The sequence below is a fragment of the Chanodichthys erythropterus genome, chromosome 18 (assembly GCF_024489055.1).
Source record: "Chanodichthys erythropterus isolate Z2021 chromosome 18, ASM2448905v1, whole genome shotgun sequence".
In the NCBI taxonomy this organism is placed as follows: domain Eukaryota; kingdom Metazoa; phylum Chordata; class Actinopteri; order Cypriniformes; family Xenocyprididae; genus Chanodichthys; species Chanodichthys erythropterus.
This window is the reverse complement of record NC_090238.1, coordinates 14,442,273-14,460,953: the sequence shown is the minus strand read 5'-3', so window position 1 is coordinate 14,460,953 and position 18,681 is coordinate 14,442,273. Positions and strand designations below refer to the sequence as shown.

Sequence of the window (18,681 nt, the reverse complement as noted above, 5' to 3'; positions counted from 1 at the left end):
GAGGAATAGTTTCTCAGTGTTTTTGCTCAGGCCTCGCTCCTCTAGAGTAGTTTGTAGACTCAAGCATTTTGCCGTTATAGAGCAGCTTCTAATTTAAGCCAATCGGAAGGTTAAGTGCAAGGGGTGGAGAAAATACAAATTGCGGCCAAATGCAGGGATGTTTGAAAGCTCTGTTCCCTGAGAGTGAGCGCCACGTGTGGAGTTCACTAGAACACATTGTTTTACTGTCTAAAAATGACTCAGTGAAGCCTTAAAGAAGGGCTTTCCTCAGACTGACCGCTGTGAATCAACTGTGATTCACAGTCTCCCTGCAGAATGTTGCTTTCACTCCGTTTCTGTCTCTTTCTCCCTCTTTCTTTCAGTCCCATCCAACTTTTTCCGTTCCAATGCTTTAGTTAATAGTTGTAAACACTTTAAATACTGTAAAAGGAGGGCGGTTTGGTGGGTAAGTCAAAAGAAGAGTTAAAAAAGGAGAGAGTTGTGGGCACACAAGGAGAGTCAGAGAGAAACACATTCCTGTGAGGGTCACGTTCCACCAGCTCCGGGGTCTATGAGCCGACTGCTTAGCTATGAGATATGAATTAGTATGTATTAATGTACCTTCCACTGGACTGCAGATAAAAACAGCTTATACCAGGTTTGCTGGTCTTAACTGCTCTTCTAGCCTGGTCAAGCTGGTTTTAAAGAGGTTTTGTGAACTTTACTGCTGGCTCGGTCACTAGACCATTTTGCCAACCAGATAAAGTTGGTTGGCCCAGAAGCCCATCATAAAACTAAACCAGTTAAATTTAAATTGTATGACTCGTGGCATCTACAAAAGCATTTGCTTTTCTTTAATATCCTCCAAGCTCATGATAAGTTTGTCTTTTATATCTATAAATTATAGTGATTCACTGTACTATATCAGTTACTGTATGATTCATATTTAATAATATTGAATCATTTTGCATTTAGACTACCTTTGAAGGTATTTCTATTTATCATCTTTAAGAACAATATAAAAATAATTTAATAACACTGTTAATGTAATGTTTAGCTAATCTCAAAATGAATATCCATGTTACGGTATATGTATTAAGAATTTATTTTAGTGTTTTTTTTTGTTTTTTTTTGTTTTTTTAGTTTATTGAGAAACCTTTAAAATTCCTTTTCAGTAACTGAAATAAAGATTAAATAAAATTACATGAAAAATTAAAATGATAAATGTTGAAAAAAAAGAAATGTTGCATTGGCAACTAAATGAAGTTGAAATCATTTGTAGTACTAAAATTACCAAGATGAAAACTGAAATAAAAATAAATTAAACCTATATAGAAATAAAAAACTATTAAAAATGACAAAAGCACATGAATTACTAAATCTTAAACTAAAATTAAAAAATAAAAGCTAATTAAATTTTTTTTAGAAATACTATAACAATGTATACATTATCATAAATGTATTATTATAAATGACTAAAAGAACACTGGTTATACTTAGTAATATAGAATTTTATTATCAGCCATTTATTAGTTATTAATCAATGGCCTATCGGTATGTGGTATGTTCTGAAATACACTACAGTCCAAAAGTTTGGAACCAGTAAGATTTTTAATGTTTTTAAAAGAAGTTTCGTCTGCTCACCAAGGCTACATTTATTTAATTAAAAATACAGTAAAAAACAGTAATATTGTGAAATATTATTACAATTTAAAATAACCCTTTTAAAATTTGAATATATTTGACAAAGTAATTTATTCCTGTGATGCAAAGCTGAATTTTCAGCATCGTTACTCCAGTCTTCAGTGTCACATGATCCTTCAGAAATCATTCTAATATGCTGATTTGCTGCTCAATAAACATTTATGATTATTTTCAATGTTGAAAACATTATGATTATTTTCAATGTTGAAAACAGTTGTGTACTTTTTTTTTCAGGATTCCTTGATGAATAGAAAGTTCAAAAGAACAGCATTTATCTGAAATACAAAGCTTCTGTAGCATTATACACTACCATTCAAAAGTTTGGGGTCAGTAAGAATTTTTATTTTTATTTTTTTGAAAAGAAATTAAAGAAATGAATACTTTTATTCAGCAAGGATGCATTAAATCAATCAAAAGTGGCAGTAAAGACATTTATAATGTTACAAAAGATTAGATTTCAGATAAACACTGTTCTTTTGAACTTTCTATTCATCAAATAATCCTGAAAAAAAATATTGTACACAAATATTTTGTACAATTGTACACATTAAATGTTTCTTGCACAGCAGATCATCATATTAGAATGATTTCTGAAGGATCATGTGACACTGAAGACTGGAGTAATGATGCTGAAAATTCAGCTTTGCATCACAGGAATAAATTACTTTGTGAAATATATTCAAATAGAAAACAGTTATTTTAAATTGTAATAATATTTCACAATATTACTGTTTTTACTGTATTTTTAATTAAATAAATGTAGCCTTGGTGAGCAGACGAAACTTCTTTTAAAAACATTAAAAATCTTAGTGGTTCCAAACTTTTGGACTGTACTGTATGTCAGAACGTAATGCAATAAACTGACTGAATTTACATGCATAGCTGACGCATGAGATGGTTTTGCAATATCTGGAGAGTCTGTTCTTGCAAAATATCCAATGTAGGATTCAGCAGTGAGACACATAGAAAAGGGAGAGTGTGAGAAAGAGGGCCAACGTCTCTCTGGAAGCTCTGTGATCAGATCCTGAAGGAAGTGAACGGGGGGGATGGTGGCAGAGGAAGTCAGAATCCTTGAGATGAGTAGGCTGCATTGTTTTAGCAGCAGCACTCCCTCTATATCCAGCTGGATGGGTGGAGCGAAGGAAAAAGAACTGTGTAATGATGGAGGAGTGTGGGAGCCACAGAGGAGCTGGCAACCGCTGAGATAGAGCAGGACACTGGCCAAGTTGAATGCTGGGCTCTAATTTTAGTAGAGGAGTGTTATTGAGGGTCATGAGGACTTTATTACCAGATAAACTCATCACAACCTTTGGCAAGGCACAAACTGAACCAAGCTGAGTGGTGACACGTTGTGGTGGACGAATAACCTTCCCTCATCACTCATTGGATTTTCCTGTCTTTCTGACTAAGCGCTTTTGTCTATTGTTGATTTCAGAAATTATTTTTTTTTAAATAGTTTGTCACATCTTGCGAAAGTCACCCCTTAACATGACATGTTTTTAGTGGTTTGTGATTGCGGTTGCACACACATGGTCTTATTCAGAACTGAAGACATGAGCTTGATCAGTTGTTTCCATAAAACACTTTTTGTTTTGTGTTTTATAGCAAATGTATCTTGCTTTAAAGTCTGGCTTAGTAACTGAACAGCTGCGGGTTGGAATTGCTTAAATGTACCAAAGTCTCGTAGATAAAGGACTACCAGGATGTGTCTACTTGTCCTCTAGAAGCCCGTAGGCCCATCAGTAAAAATGGAAGTTCCTGAAAAAGACTCCCAGAGAGACACTTAATCATCGGTCCCCAGTTGTCCTCAAGTCTGCGTGTCTCTCTTTAGTGTGACATTGGTATGAAGAGGTCTAAACAAGCATAGCTCCCTGCTAAACATGACAGAAGACCTCCGAAACATCTCTACTCATGCACACACTGATGAAATTCATTTATGATCCTGTTTCATTAATGCTACAATCATTCTTGTCTTTTTAAAGTGCTAAACATGTCTCTTGGTCTTATGGTAATGATTTTTTTCTACATTTGCATACTGGTTAACACATGTCAGAGTCTCATTTTGTCCCAAAATCAAATGGGGAAAAGTTTTGTGTAACGAATAACATTTATTTTTAGAATTTTTTTGCGACTATGCTATGCACAAATTCTTATTACCATAATACATCCGGATAATGTTAATTTTTTAAATTCTTTTCTGGCGCAGAGCCAGAGACGGACGTGCTAAGTGCTTGTCATATATAACAACTATTCAGTGTTTTCAACCACATAAGGTTTATTTTAGGTTTCAGACTTTTAAATACACATATGAACTAGCAAAACAATACATTTATAGTTTGTTAAATACACACTGATGTCTATGGAAGCGGCAATAACAATCCTTTCGATTATAAATTGACGCAGTGTTTTATTCATATCAGATAAACATTGTATAGGTTACTATACTATAAAATAATGGTCGTTTTAAAAAAAAAAAAGCTTAGCTAGAATAATTTAAACGTGTAAAAGGGTTAAAGGCAGTACAGCACATACTATGGAACTGCAAATGATAACTCATTTGAAACTGACCTATGACATTATCTATGAAATACATGAAATACATCTAAATCGAAATTATCTCTTAGATGTGGCTGTTGTAGTTTATGATCACATTGGCACCAGTTGGCTGCAGTAAATAAGGTGTATTCAAATGACTTTAACTTAGTCCTTTTTTACATGTACTGGGATTAAATTCATACTGCTCGCCATGCAGTTGCACTAAAGTCACCGGGGTGGCGGTGGCACCGGGGTTTGGGCCCATCATCGTTGCTTGCAGCTATATTTTTCAGTTGTGATTCACAATTTAAAATAGTGATTTCTGTAAGTCTGCATTAAAGGCAGGACAGCACATACTATGATGTTTAATTATTTTATAATTTAAATAATTCATATCATTATCTTCACACATTATGGTAATAAGAATATTTTTTTTATATAATATAATATAATATAATATAATATAATATAATATAATATAATATAATATAATATAATATAATATAATATAATATAATATATGGTTATGAAAAATCCTAAAAATGTGAGCTAGACATGTTCTTGACAGCTTTCATGAGATTGTGATCATACAAGACATTCCTGGAGCCCATTTGTGGCTATACATGTCCAAAATAAAGGCAGACCAAGAGAATAAATGAGTCATAGACCTGATCGGGAGGTAGCCAGAAGTTCACTCTGTGGCCCATGTTCTCTATTATTGGTGGTGGACAAAGCCTCTGTCGTGACCTCAAAATATCTATAGTTCCTGTAGTTCATTTCTGAGGCATGTTAAAATAGGTTGCGCGACTCTGGTTATGAGTAGTGTCCTCAACGAATTTTTTAAATGCAGCAGCTATTTTAAAGGAAGAGTAGAAACCGGGATGACTTTGCTCATGTTAATCTTTTATTTTATTTTATTTTATTTTATTTTATTTTATTTTATTTTATTTTATTTTATTTTATTTTATTTTATTTTATTTTATTTTATTTTATTTTATTTTATTTTATTTTATTTTATTTTAACCTTGATTTCCTTTATATATATATATATATAGAAGTGCCCTTTTTGGTGTACTTGTGCTAAAGTACTTCAGCGAATTTATTTAATTTATTTTCTGTAAACAATTTTATTTTGTTTATTTTATTTACCTTGAATTCCTTTTATTTTATTTTTTAAAGTGCCCATTTCTGTGAACTTGTGCTAAACTCCTTATGTGAATTTCTTTTATTTATTCAGTTTTTTTTTTATTTATTTTTTATTTTAAGGTGCCCTTTTCTGTAAACTATTTTATTTTATTTTATATTTTAGGTGTAAACTTATGCTAACATTTGAATTCCTTTTATTTTCAGCTTATGCTAACCTTTTTCTAACTTAATCTTTTTACTCTTTTTTTTTGTTTTGCAGTGGTGATCAGTCAGTGGCAGAGTGAGCCGAAGGAACGGGTCATCTCTCTGGTTCTGACCCACCTGCCTCTCCTAAAACCGGGCAACGTCGAGGCCAAGGTGGAGTACATGAGTCTCCTGCCGAAAATCTTGAGCCACACTATCGAACATGGCCGGCACTTGGAGGAAAGCAGGCAGCTTCTGTCCTACGCTCTCATTCACCCTGCAACCTCCCTGGAGGACAGGGCGAACCTCGCCCTCTGGCTCAACCACCTGGAGGAGCGGGCGGCTGCCCGAGGAGCAGGAGACTCCCTTGAGCGTGTACCTTCATCACACCATGGGCAGCCTCCGCACCTCTACCCCCACCACCAGCGCTACGGGTCAGATGACCGTCTCAATGGCTGGCAGAGCTCGAGAGACTCTGGGCTCGGAAGTTGGCAGCAGCAGCAACAGGGCTGTGAAAACGGCCACCTCTCACTGTACCCATCATCCTCTGTGCCCTCCACTATCAACGCTGTAGGTACAGGCAGTGGGACCAACACAAGTGAGTAGGCTATTCTTCACTTTAGGCTTAAAGGGTTAGTTCACCCAAAAATGAAACTTCTGTCACTAAGCCGACGTTGTTCACGTGAGCAGCACAAGGCATGTGTGTGATGCCGGCCAATACTGAGCCAGCGTTCTGATGTTGAACCTGACATTGTGCACAAAATTATTCTTGTTGCTTCATAACATTAAGATTGAACCACTGTAGTCAAGTTGACTATTTTAACGATGTCTTTACTACTTTTCTGGACCTTGAATGTAGTAATTACGTTGCTTTCTATGGGGGATAAAAAACCTTCATCAAAAGTATCTTAATTCATGTTCCGAAGATGAACAAAGGTCTTATGTTTGGAACGAAATGAGGGTGAGTAATTAATAACAGAACTTTCATTTTTGGGTGAACTAACCCTTTAACATGGGATGCTCTCTGTTTCCTATTGCTTAGTCTGTCTATAGCCACAGGTGTTTCATATAAGCTATCTGCTATTTTGTCTATTTTGTCTTCAGCTAGTGAGATTAAAACAGCTGCAGATTCAGACCACCAACTCTTTCAAAATTGACATTGTTGTGACCCTCTCAAATCCCTACCCATTTCCTCTTGGACAATTCAGATGCTGTACTTTAGACTTCAGTTTTATCTCTCACATGTAGGAGCATTCAGAACTACGATAGCCCAGCAACATCAGAGGTCTTTCGGCCCACAAAACAAGAGGGAAAATGTGTACATGCGGCACTGCCGTGCTGTGGGCGTAACAAAGATATTCAGATTGAACATATCTGTGGTCAGAGCATGATATTTCCAGCTAAGAATGCAAGGGTCTTTTTTTCTGATGAAGGAGACAGCTGAGGATATAAATAAGGTCACATTTAAAGCACTGCTCTCTACCAGATCCTCTTTATTTTTGACTACTTAGTTTCAACATCACAAAGGACTGGTTTCACAACTCTCCTCCAGCAACCTCAGGATGTAGGCTCTTAAAACAGCATCATTTCTTTTAGATAAAGAAATATATATATATAATATTAATTAAAAAAATGTGTGTATGTATGTGTATAATATATAAGTCCCTCTGACATATTATACCCAAAAATCCTTCATACAGTGGACTACCAGTAAAATTGATAAAAATTTGGAACCAAAAATTATTCAGACACTTTGACCCAACCATGTTTTGGTTAAGTGTTATCTGACATAATTAAAATAATGTTTTTCTGGCACAGTTTAACTCTGAGATCTTGTCATATTTTATTACCATTTTTTAAACTATAGTGAATAAACTGTATTAATGAATGAAATGTTCAAGGTGTCTGAATACATTTTGGTCCATGTAAGATAAACAGGTCAAGTGGCACAGGCACAAAATGACTGCTTTATCGATATACTTTTTTCAAGTTAATCAATTAATGTATATATTTAAAGTAAATATTATAAAATGTAATACTATCGACGGCTTCAGTCGTGTAGGGTATCAGGTCAACAAATTGAGATAGGTGCAAAGTTACTTCTTTACAACAAACCCCTTAATTATGATTGTGAAGTAAGAGTAAAAAACATCTGTCTCCTTGACAAAGAATAAAATGTAACAATATATATAAGACCCTCTTTGAACATTGTCAATTTTCTCCTCATAATCACCTTTGAACATTTGTAAATTGAGTCAGAACAGCATCCTGTGTCCTCCTTTACACAAACAAAACACCCTCTCATCTCCCCAACTAAGCACCGCATACCATCCCAGCTCTTCCCTTGTAAGGTATCCTTTGTGGAGGTTTGTATTTAGGGAAAATGGCTAATATTTAGGGACTGGAACTTGTAATGTTAGCTGGGCACCTATTTTAAACTAGCCCGCGAAGACCTATACATAGTCCAAACATTTACAGCCGCATATAGGAGGAGAGGACGGACTCCACGCGGCCTATAGCGTATCTTCTCCATCTCATTCTCTGTTTGTTTCCTCTTGCCCCTCACCGTGACAGGGTTGAATGTTCCAGAAGAAGAAGACAGGCTCACCTGTTTAGTAGGTGCAATGGAAAAGACTCGCAGCTTGTTTGGTCTGCCAAGTTTTCCCCCTTCAGAGGAAACAAGTAAACTTGTGTTGGTCGTGCTGGCTAAAGCAATTTAGTGCTACAGAAGATGTTAGTCAGACTAGTCTCAGATTTGTGCTGTAAATCTGAATCTGATTGACGTCAGGGTTTGTTTGGTTGGAGTGAGTTCACACCATGCACAAGTCTGCTTGAACATAGGGGTCTAGGGTACAGTTCATGTGTACCTACTGTAATGTTACCTGCTATTGATAACATAACATTTTCCTGTCATTAGGAAAGGGAAACTTTTTAGTTTAGAATGGGTTCTAAATCTTTCAGACTCTTATGAGTTGGTTCTCTTTAGCGAATCAAAAACATTCAGCTCGAACAGTGTAATCTGATTCCTGAACGAATGATTCTAATGAACAAGTTCTTTTTAGTGAATCAAAACAGCTCAGTGTAATCTGATTCCCAAATGAATGATTCTTATGAGTTGGTTCTTTTCAGTGAATCAAAAAACATACAGCTTATAAATCGTATGTTCTGAGATTTAAATCAGTGTAATTACTGACTTCATGTTCGTTAGATGACATGCAGTTAAAGTTACACATTATGATGTCTGTCAGTCGTAAGTTATAAAAAAATAACAGAATAAAACAAATGAGCAATTTTTGTGTTTAGTATTTTGATTTAATTTGTTGTTTTATGTGTCTCAACAAACATTATGGAAAATAATTGAAAAGTTTGTGTAAGCCAGTGTTGTTAAAAATCTTCAAATAAAGCTTATATATATATATAATATTAGTGTGTGTGTGTGTGTGTGTGTGTGTGTGTGTGTGTGTATATAGATAGATAGATAGATAGATAGATAGATAGATAGATAGATAGATAGATAGATAGATAGATAGATAGATAGATAGATAGATAGATAGATAATTCTAATGTATAGTAATTAATTTAATAATTAAATATCTAAGAAAATTATTTTGGTGGTTTGGTCACATCAAAACAAGGTTCAGTTTAAAATAAGAGCTTCATGGTTTGCGGTGTCACAGGAATTTGGAGTAGATGGTATATTGTTACATTTTGAATTCATTATTATTATTAATTATTCAAAATAGCCCTGGAGTATGAAATCATATCTTGTTGCTCATATTCATTGCAGTCCAAAATAATTGTGCATACTTAAAGCAACTTAAAGCCCCAGTACTATTCGACCCCTTTTAAAAAGTTCACCCTTACGTCTGCTTGGTAACAACAGAGCTACTAAACGTAGCTCGTAAATTTGAAGCTTTTGATAGAAGTTTCCGGAAATATAACAGTCCTGACTTATTTGTGTTGATCCCCATGGCCCAATCTCATGGTGCGTGTCTGTTTTCTCTCAGTCCTGTCGGGTGGGCAGCACAGTCCTCTGAGGCGTTCTGTGTCTCTGACCCCTCCGATGAGCGGCGGATCTAACCAGCCTCTGGGGCACGGATGGCTCTCCCAGGAGGATCTGCGTCCCCGCGGGCCAGCCCCCGACCACGCCCCCATCTCTCCTCAGAGCAGCGTGGCGTCCTCGGGCAGCGGAGGCAGCGAGCACCTGGAGGAACACGCTGCGGTCCGAAGTACATTCCATGAGGAAGGCAGCGGAATGAGGGGTGAGCCACAAATGTGTTCATGTGCATTTGAAAAAAAAAAAAGCTTTTGACTAAAGCAGGGATGTGTCTATTTTCAGGGAACTTGGAAATAAATAATTGGTCTAATGAGTCATAAAGATGAGCCCAGACCTTTAAAAATGAGGTCACTCACATGAAATCTTATCTTGCATTGCTTCTTAACTGAATTAATGTGATGTCATCCTCAGATGTGCCGGCATGGCTGAAGAGTCTACGTCTCCATAAGTACGCTGGGCTCTTCTCCACCATGACATATGATGAGATGATGTCACTGACGGAGCAGCAGCTGGAAGCTCAGGTTGGTGCTTTCATTGCTCTTATTGTTACACTTCAAGAAAAGTGTTCTTATTAATACATATATATCAGAAAATAAGATATAATATAATACATATAATAATAATATATAAAATACATATAATAAGACACACACACACACACACATACATATAATATCAATCCTTAAAACAAGACTTTTAACACTTTAAAATTATTTTTTTAAGATATTTTACGAAATAATAAAAGATAAGAAGTCTTGTATTTAAAGAAATTTATCACAATTTTGTGAGGTTTTTGTTTACAACAAAAAAATTAAACATTTTACAATTGGGATAGGAAAAATACATTTGTTTTCACTTTAAATTTACATTTCTTATCCAATTGGGGTTTTGTTTGTTTGTTTTTCTAATTTAAGCATAAATCTCATTAAATTTTATTAGACATCTGGGTAAAGTGTTACCCAGATGTCTAATAAAATTTTATGAGATTTATGCTTAAATTTAAATTTTTAATTTTTTTTAGGGTTCAGTTCTCACTTTTAACTAGTTGCTTATTAGCTTTCATTACTAGTATATAAGTTGTTTATTAGTACTTATAAAGCACATATTAATGCCTTATTCTGCATAACCTCATTCTACATCCCTTAATTCTACCCAATACCTAAATTTAAATGCTACAAAAACTACCTTACTAACTATTAATAAGCAGTAAATTAGGAGTTAAATGAGGCAAAAATTGTAGTTAATATTGAATACTCGTTCCCTATACTGAAGTGTTACCGACATCTCTAAAAATATGTTTCATATATAATGACAATTTCATTCTCAACTACATGTATCTTTTTTTAAGAATGTTTAGGTATTTATATTGGAGGAAAAAAGTCAAAGATACTTTTCCAGAAAATAATTTTTGCAGATCACCTCCAGCTGGTTTAAAACGTTAGTTACAAAGTAACATTGCCAGAGAGGTTCTAGCATGTACAAGATACGGGTATGCTGAGTTTGAGCCAATCACAAGACTTAATTACTTCTTGTCATTTATGTGATGTAGGGGATACTCACAATTACAATATATTAATTTAGCTAGCTTGCTAGCTATGTTGTGCATTTAGCTCCAAATATTTGTGCCCACAATTAGTTGTAGTCTACTGTATTTCAGGCACAGCTACTGTGGTAACAATGCATCTAAAACACAGAAAACCGTTACTTGTGGAATAACACCTGTATGGGAATGTTACAATTTCAAGTTTTTATGTGTGAAATTGGACTATTCACTGGCTATTATTGTAGGTGAATCTTATATATTTTGAATATATGGGTGAATCTTATATATTTTGTCCATCTTGTATCTACATCTATAGGTTTGTAAATGTTATATGTCTGTAGCATTGTTGCATATTATCAATCTGTTTTTATGCGATGTAGCATGTGTTTTAAACATTGTTTTCTTCTGATATAGCAAGTCACTAAAGGGGCACGGCACAAGATCATCATTAGTATTCAGAAGCTGAAAGACCGACAAAACATGCTGCGCTGTTTGGAGAAGGTCAGAGCCTCTCTTTCCCCATCTTCAACCCATAACCATTGTTCATATGAACAGTCCTCTTGATCACAAACTTCACATTTGTATTCATTCATACAGCAGATGCTTTTTTTCACTGTAGCAAATTGGGGTTTGAAACTTCAATCTTTCAGTTTCCGGCCTTGATCTTTAACTGCAGTGCCACACTAACTCTGGAGTCCTAATTTTCACAAGCAATTTAATGTCATCTATTTAATTCAAGGACAATATTTGAAACAACAAGAGACAGGAAGGAGCCAGATGTCTAATTTCAGAGCAACCTTTTCATCAAACTTTCCATCTCGGTGCATTTGTAGCATCAGAAATAAGACACCTCCTCCTGATAGCCGGATCCATTTAAAGTTTTAATGTCCCGCATGTGTCGGCCCTCTTAAAGTCGCACCGTGCGACGGGGAAACAAACATGCCAGTATTTTTGGTAGACCTTTATTTTGTCCTCACATGTCATTTTCCACCTCATTACATGTCTGAAATATCCCGACACCCGACAGTTGCCCATATTGAATTTATGGAAGCGTCCAAAATAATGCTGCACCGCAACCTTGAATACAACAACTACGCTTGCATCCATTCGTCATCTCTCTCTCTCTCTCTCTTTCTCTTTCAGGACATTTTGGAGGGAGGGAATCTACGTGCTCCTTTGCAGGAGCTCCACCAGATCATCCAGACGCCCATTAAAACCTGCAGCACAGAGGATTCGTCACAGCGCCACCTGCTGAGCGCAGAGGGGAAGAGCAGCATCGCCAGCTCCCACCTGGGCGGAGGAGAGACGGAGGGCAGCTCCACGGTCATAGCCGAGGGGGACATCCCTGCTCAGTTCACTCGCGTCATGGGCAAAGGTTCACACGTAGTTCTTCCCGTAATCTGAGAATCATTTGAGGCATTTAGGATTGTTTAAATCATCACTTTCCATTTCCACACATCTTTATCTTACAGACAGGAAAATGGGTCAGAGGTTGTCAGACAGAGATTATGTAATTTACTTTCCTGAACTCTTGCTGAGCTTTCCATAAACATAAGAGACTGAAAGTCAAACTAAAACTCATACTAAAACAGCAGTAGTAATAGTTTTGGCATCATGGAACTTTTTTCTTTTTCTTTTTATATAGATATGTAACTCTTTTTGTCTTTCTCTGTGACAGTTTGCACACAACTCCTCGTCTCCGGGTCGGATGAGGAGAACATTAGTTCCTACCTACAGCTTATTGATAAGTGCCTAATCCATGAGGTAAGCATTCATGAAAACTTCATTTCTTAATACATGAAAGTTTTGGCTCTTATTGTGAAAAATTCATCTGCTTTTTATTACCCAGTAAATTCCCTGTGGAGACAATCAAGTCCTTCATTGTTGGATGTCCTGTTTTACTCAGAATTATGTCACATTAATAAGTAAAGTGGTTATGAAAATGAAATTAAATAAAATAATACATTTAAAATAATTAATTAAATAATTAAATAAAAACAGATAAAAAATAGAAATGTTGCCTTGTCAGCTAACTGAACTGTTTTAAGTTGAAACATTAAAATTACTAAAGCAAAAATCAAAATAAATTGAAGCTAAATGGAAATATTTTTAAAAACTAATAAAAAAGACAAAACTAATATAAAAATAAAATCTCAATAAATATTATAATAGTATATTAATAATACTAAACCAACACTAATGAACTCTGTTTCATGTTGATTTCAAGTAACCAATAGCTTTTAGTGCAAGACAAGATTTGCTTTCCCTGATTTAGAGAGATGTGTGGTTATCATTCTAGAGAGCATTTGATTGGATAAAATTTGTATATTGTCATCAATATTTATCAGGAAGACTGCAGAAGAAAGTATCTGATAAAAAATTATATTTTATTTCAGGTGTTAAACCTAATAAACATGAACTTAGTCACTAAACAATTTAGATTTTTCAAAATACTGTCATGATCAGCATTATTTTTGATTATTGATTATTGATTATCAGATTATTGAAACTTCTGAACAAATCACACCCAATTTAAGGTTAAGCAGATATAGTCCCATTAGACACAGTTTTGGAGTCATCACTTATGAGGTGTGATGTTAATGATGCACAGTGTTGAGTCTCTCTCCCACCCCTCACTCCTCTGATATCTCACACCCCTCACAGGCCTTCACAGAGACACAGAAAAAGAGGTTGTTGTCATGGAAACAGCAAGTGCAGGTGCAGTTCCGGTCAATTTCACGAAAAACTCTACTGGACTTAACAGGACAGAGACGAAGGTAGAGTGAATTTTGGAGGTTGTTTCTGTTGAGACTTGCTTTTCTTCTGTCTGGGGTCCTAGAGACCCGATACTAAAAAACATTATATTTTTAACATGTTCCTTGTGTTAAACATTAACATACGACATATTAAAACCTTTTAGACGGATATTACTAAAGTTTTAACCATTTATTTTATACTAAAATAGACCTTTCAAAAATTCCTTGTTATTCAGGTTTTACAATTAGTGATGTGCGCAATGACTAATTTCATAAACGTTTAAATGAAAATTTTGCAACCGACTAGTCCACTAGTCTAACACCCCTACCTCCACCCCCCTATCCTATACTGAATGCCTCTAAAAACATCAGATATATGCAATGTGCTTGCCTTGCATTATGATCGTTGTATATTAGTTCACCCAAAACTGTCATTCATTACTCACCCTCATGTCGTTCCAAACCCAGAAGACCTTTGTTCATCTTCAAAACACAAATTAAGATTAAGTCTCCAGCGCTTCTGACGTTGTTCACACAGTGCAGCAGTTCTGAATGTCGACTCATTATTGGCCGACTCCTGCGTCAGCATTACAAAATTTGTCGTGCTGCTTAAGTGAACAGCATCGGGCAATACTGAGTTGGCGTCCTGACGTAGAACCAGGAAGCGCTGAACTGTGTGTACAACGTCAAAAGCGTGGAAGACTGACAGGTAAGAGAAGAGAACAAATTTCTTCAAATAAACTTTATGCCTGGCTCACACTACAGGAGTTTTAAAATCCTATCCAATTGTAAAATCTGGTTGCAGCACACACTTCAGGAGAATCTTTGCAGATTTTCTTCCCTCAAATCTTAAACATGCTCACACTACAAGATTTAAAATTCACGGAGCATCACACACTACAAAATATTATTAAGATTATCTGCCAGAGGAAGCGCGTCACGTGATCTACGCAGCAGATCGAAATCGGATGTAAACAAAATGGATAGGCTACTGAAACAAGAAAACTTGCTGTAGCAATAATAATCGTTTGTTGTGAGAAAACACAAAAGCGGAAGAATAAACGAGTGTGGATGAAAAAATGGTTGAGGAGACGGGCTCAACGTGGATTGTCCTTCAGCGAGAAATGGAGGTAAAAATTACCTTTTATTACTATCGTAGTGTGCTAGAATGTTTATCGTTATAATATTGCCTGCCTACTGTAGTTCAAAAGCGCTAGTGTCACCTTTTACATTGTAGATTCCTTGATCTTGGTTTCGCGGTCGCCATTTCGAAATGTCTGTCACTTCCGTCGCGTCACATACTTGTTTCCTATTGGCTATTGTGACAGTACTGATGTTATTACAATCTTGGTCATCCCGATAAATATCAAACATGTTTGATATGATCGGGGTGAGCCCGATTTGTGTGAGATCAGATCAGGAGGTGCAAGATTTTATCTGTGAACGTCTCACATTACCAGATAATCTACACCGAACATCGGAACCGATCGAGGTCGTGGACAAGATTTTTTCTCAGATTCTCGGGAGGGGAAAATCGGGCATAAATCGGCCTAAAACTCCTGTAGTGTGAGCCAGGCATTAGTCCACAAAATTCAGCCTGTTTTGTTGTTTGTTACCATGGCAACCACTTGCCTGTCTGGGTTTGAAAGCACTTTTTGTGTATGAAAAGTATCCTTAGCTTACCACTGTACATGTACACATGTAGGGCCCTATAATTTCCGTGATTACGGAATCACGTACGGAATCGCAGAATCCAGTCATAAAAACAGAATTTACTATATAATGCGGAATGTCACGGAATTTTTCAAATTTTTGATGAATGAATTAAAAGCAGGTCAGTACACGTCAATTAAATCACGATATAGACTAGTGACTGAATATTAAACCGCAAAAAGACTATTTAAACATGAATCCTGCATGCCTGTGTGCCTCTGAAATGAATGATGCGAAAGCGCAGTTTAATTTACCTCACACCCTTTTTACTCACACCGCCTCACACACGCTGAAGCATGTGCGACGCTCGCGGTGTTTTCGTCCTCTGTTGCCTCACTATTATCAAAGACTATAGACCTTATGTAGCCCCGCCCCTTTTCAGCGCTGCGCTCATTGTCTTTTGACTTCCGGCTTGTATTTCCACAGCGATCTTATGTATTTATGAATGAACTGCTCATTTTAAAATCTTCCCGTTCTACTGCCGTTTGTTTAAGACACCCGCTTTAAACATTACAATGCTCATGATAACTTTTGATAACTCTACAACACGTAAATCCACTTCCCTAGCTAATTATTCTTCAACAGCGATGCCATAGAAATATACAGGACTACCGCGAAAACGGAAGTTCAAAGACAATATTCTAAGATGGCGGCACGCATGTTTCTCTGACGTGTCACTCGTATTGTTTTGAATGGGAGAAAAGTAATGCGCAATATGGCGGAATAAGTCCCGCCTTCTAAAGCCAAGAGCCAATCGCCGACTGGTAAAGTCATCGCGTCACTTCAGCGGCCGTTAGAATCACCGGTTTCTATAGAAACAGTCAGACGCGCGCCTCCGAAGAGACGCGCATTTAGGTCTGTGCATGCGCATTAGCTTGATCCAGCCTGAAAAATACAGTTTTTTTTTATCATGATTCGAGCGTTTAGAAACTAAATTTATGAGCCGGTTGTTGTTAGATTTCATTGGTGATTTCAAATATGAAATTTAATTGTAAGGTTGGCGAACAGCTTTGGAGAATCTGATGTTTCCCCATTCAAAGAGATAGGAGCTGCATGATGCCCAGGATGCCCAAGAGGCGTTTCAAAGATGGCCGCCGAGTGAAATGACTTGTCTTAAAGGGACTTTGCTATTATTAAATTGTTGGTAAATTGGACAAGATTCATCATTTCAATAAATTAGACATGCTTTTTGATTACTAAAATTTAATTTAACCATTAAAAGGGAGTCAAAAAATAAATAAAACGGAAAAAAACGGAATCCAGAAAAATTAAAACGGAAAAAACGGAATTTGGGAAAAAATAAAACGGATTTTATAGGGCCCTACACATGATGGGCGGCAAAATCACAAGAAAAGCTTGACGTGTCCTGACATTATTAAGGGTATTCCTTTTGTTTGGATGTTGATATAGCAACTAAGTTTCTTTCATAATGTTTCTCCTTTAATCTAAAATAAAATTCATAACCGGTAGTATAACAAGCCTATAAGCAAGCTTAATTGTTATATAGTAGTTTGACATGACAAAGAAGAAAACCGAAAAGATTTGTGTAGTTTTTCAGAATACTCCCTAGCCTTGCTCATCTTCCAAGTGAACATTGCTTTGAACCCGCCACGAGTGAAAACAAACGCATCCAAAATCTGAGGATAAATTAAATAATTTAGTTTTCCACTCCACACTTTTCAAAATAATATATTAATTTTAAAAGGTAACTTTAACATGATAGTAATTTAAACGTAGCCTTTGTAAAAAAATAAAAATAAAATAAATAGAAAGCAAAACATTAAATGTGCAAAAAAAAAGTAAACGACTAGTATTTCCAAGTCGACAAGCAGCAGCAGGATCATTTAATCAACTAGTCGATTTCGTTTTTTAATTTATTTTTTTTATATATATTTTAATTTGGTAAATAGCTGTGTATTAAGCAGGGTAATATACAATCAGATAAACTGACAGGTCGACTGTACATTATCTTTAGTTATATTACGGGGCAGTTGAATGCTCGAATCTGATTGGTTGACCAACGTTCTAAGGTGTGCAATTATTTTCAGGGAAACGCACGACTAAAGTAGTTCTAGCAGGTCTTGATCGCATTGCAGTTTCATATCACTTCGCCAAGTGTTTTCATCTCGATAGGTCCTTACAACCTATAACAGCAAAAGAACCGAAACTCACACCAACACCGACCAAGCAAATAACAGGTGGTAAACAATAGGATAAAATCGACAAATTGTCATGGTTTTTGCTACAAAATACGTTTTATTGTGTCCTGAAAGCTCTCTCTCTTTCAAACGTACACACGTAATGTTACTGTATAGTACAGACACACACTTGCACAGAAACGTTTGGTCAGCGCTGCTCTGATGAATTAATCATAGTAAAATAGTTTAGCCATTTAAGATACATGACTCACCAGTGAGGTAATAACTGTGTTCTTGAGGTAGATAAACGTATAGTTTCGTTATTAGTAGAGACACTGCTGCTGTTAGAGACGCACAGATCAGGTAGGCTAATTCACATTTGCTGCTTATTCTCTCTATTACTGCATTATTAACTGTATCAATGGTATTATTCTGCTATCAATGGCTCAGCCTTCGTTACTAGTTCTGAAATGTTCTTTTGGATTTAGCAACGGAGGCTTGGGATGCGATGCGTAAGAAATTAGTCCCACACACAAGAGTGTTTTAAGGACAAAAACCTGATGAATATCTTTAAATACAACATCGGATCAGTGAGGTGTGGTAGATTCAGTGGAAGATTTTCACCATGACAGCTGTCATCTGATTAATAGAGCAGTGTTTCCTAACAAAACCAGCTTTGTTGCTCAAGTTTTACTAAATTACATCATACAGTGGACTGAAAACAGACATTAGGCAAGAACAGTACTTCTGAGGTTTACCCAGTCAGATATGTGGATTGATTTAGGGCAGAATTGCCATCTGTGTTTTTATTTATTGGACTAAGACTTTAATGATGATCGGATACCACAAACCACACAGAAGTGTTTAGGACCATGAGTCACGGTATGTCGTCACTCCCTACTGGATTGCATCATGGTCTGAAAATAG

At 36.1% G+C, this 18,681-nt stretch overlaps 1 protein-coding gene across 3 annotated transcripts in view; it reads left to right on the top strand.

Annotated features, from left to right (window-relative positions):
- The window catches only part of samd4a (sterile alpha motif domain containing 4A), a 55,685-nt gene that overhangs the window by 25,650 nt on the left and 11,354 nt on the right, over positions 1-18,681 (top strand). For all 3 annotated transcript variants that reach the window (XM_067367978.1, XM_067367977.1, XM_067367979.1), the window contains 7 exons: positions 5,624-6,145; positions 9,555-9,809; positions 10,016-10,125; positions 11,562-11,648; positions 12,291-12,522; positions 12,826-12,911; positions 13,812-13,924. In XM_067367978.1, the coding sequence (XP_067224079.1) occupies positions 5,624-6,145; positions 9,555-9,809; positions 10,016-10,125; positions 11,562-11,648; positions 12,291-12,522; positions 12,826-12,911; positions 13,812-13,924 (1,405 nt within the window). The remainder of the gene's footprint in view (positions 1-5,623; positions 6,146-9,554; positions 9,810-10,015; positions 10,126-11,561; positions 11,649-12,290; positions 12,523-12,825; positions 12,912-13,811; positions 13,925-18,681) is intronic.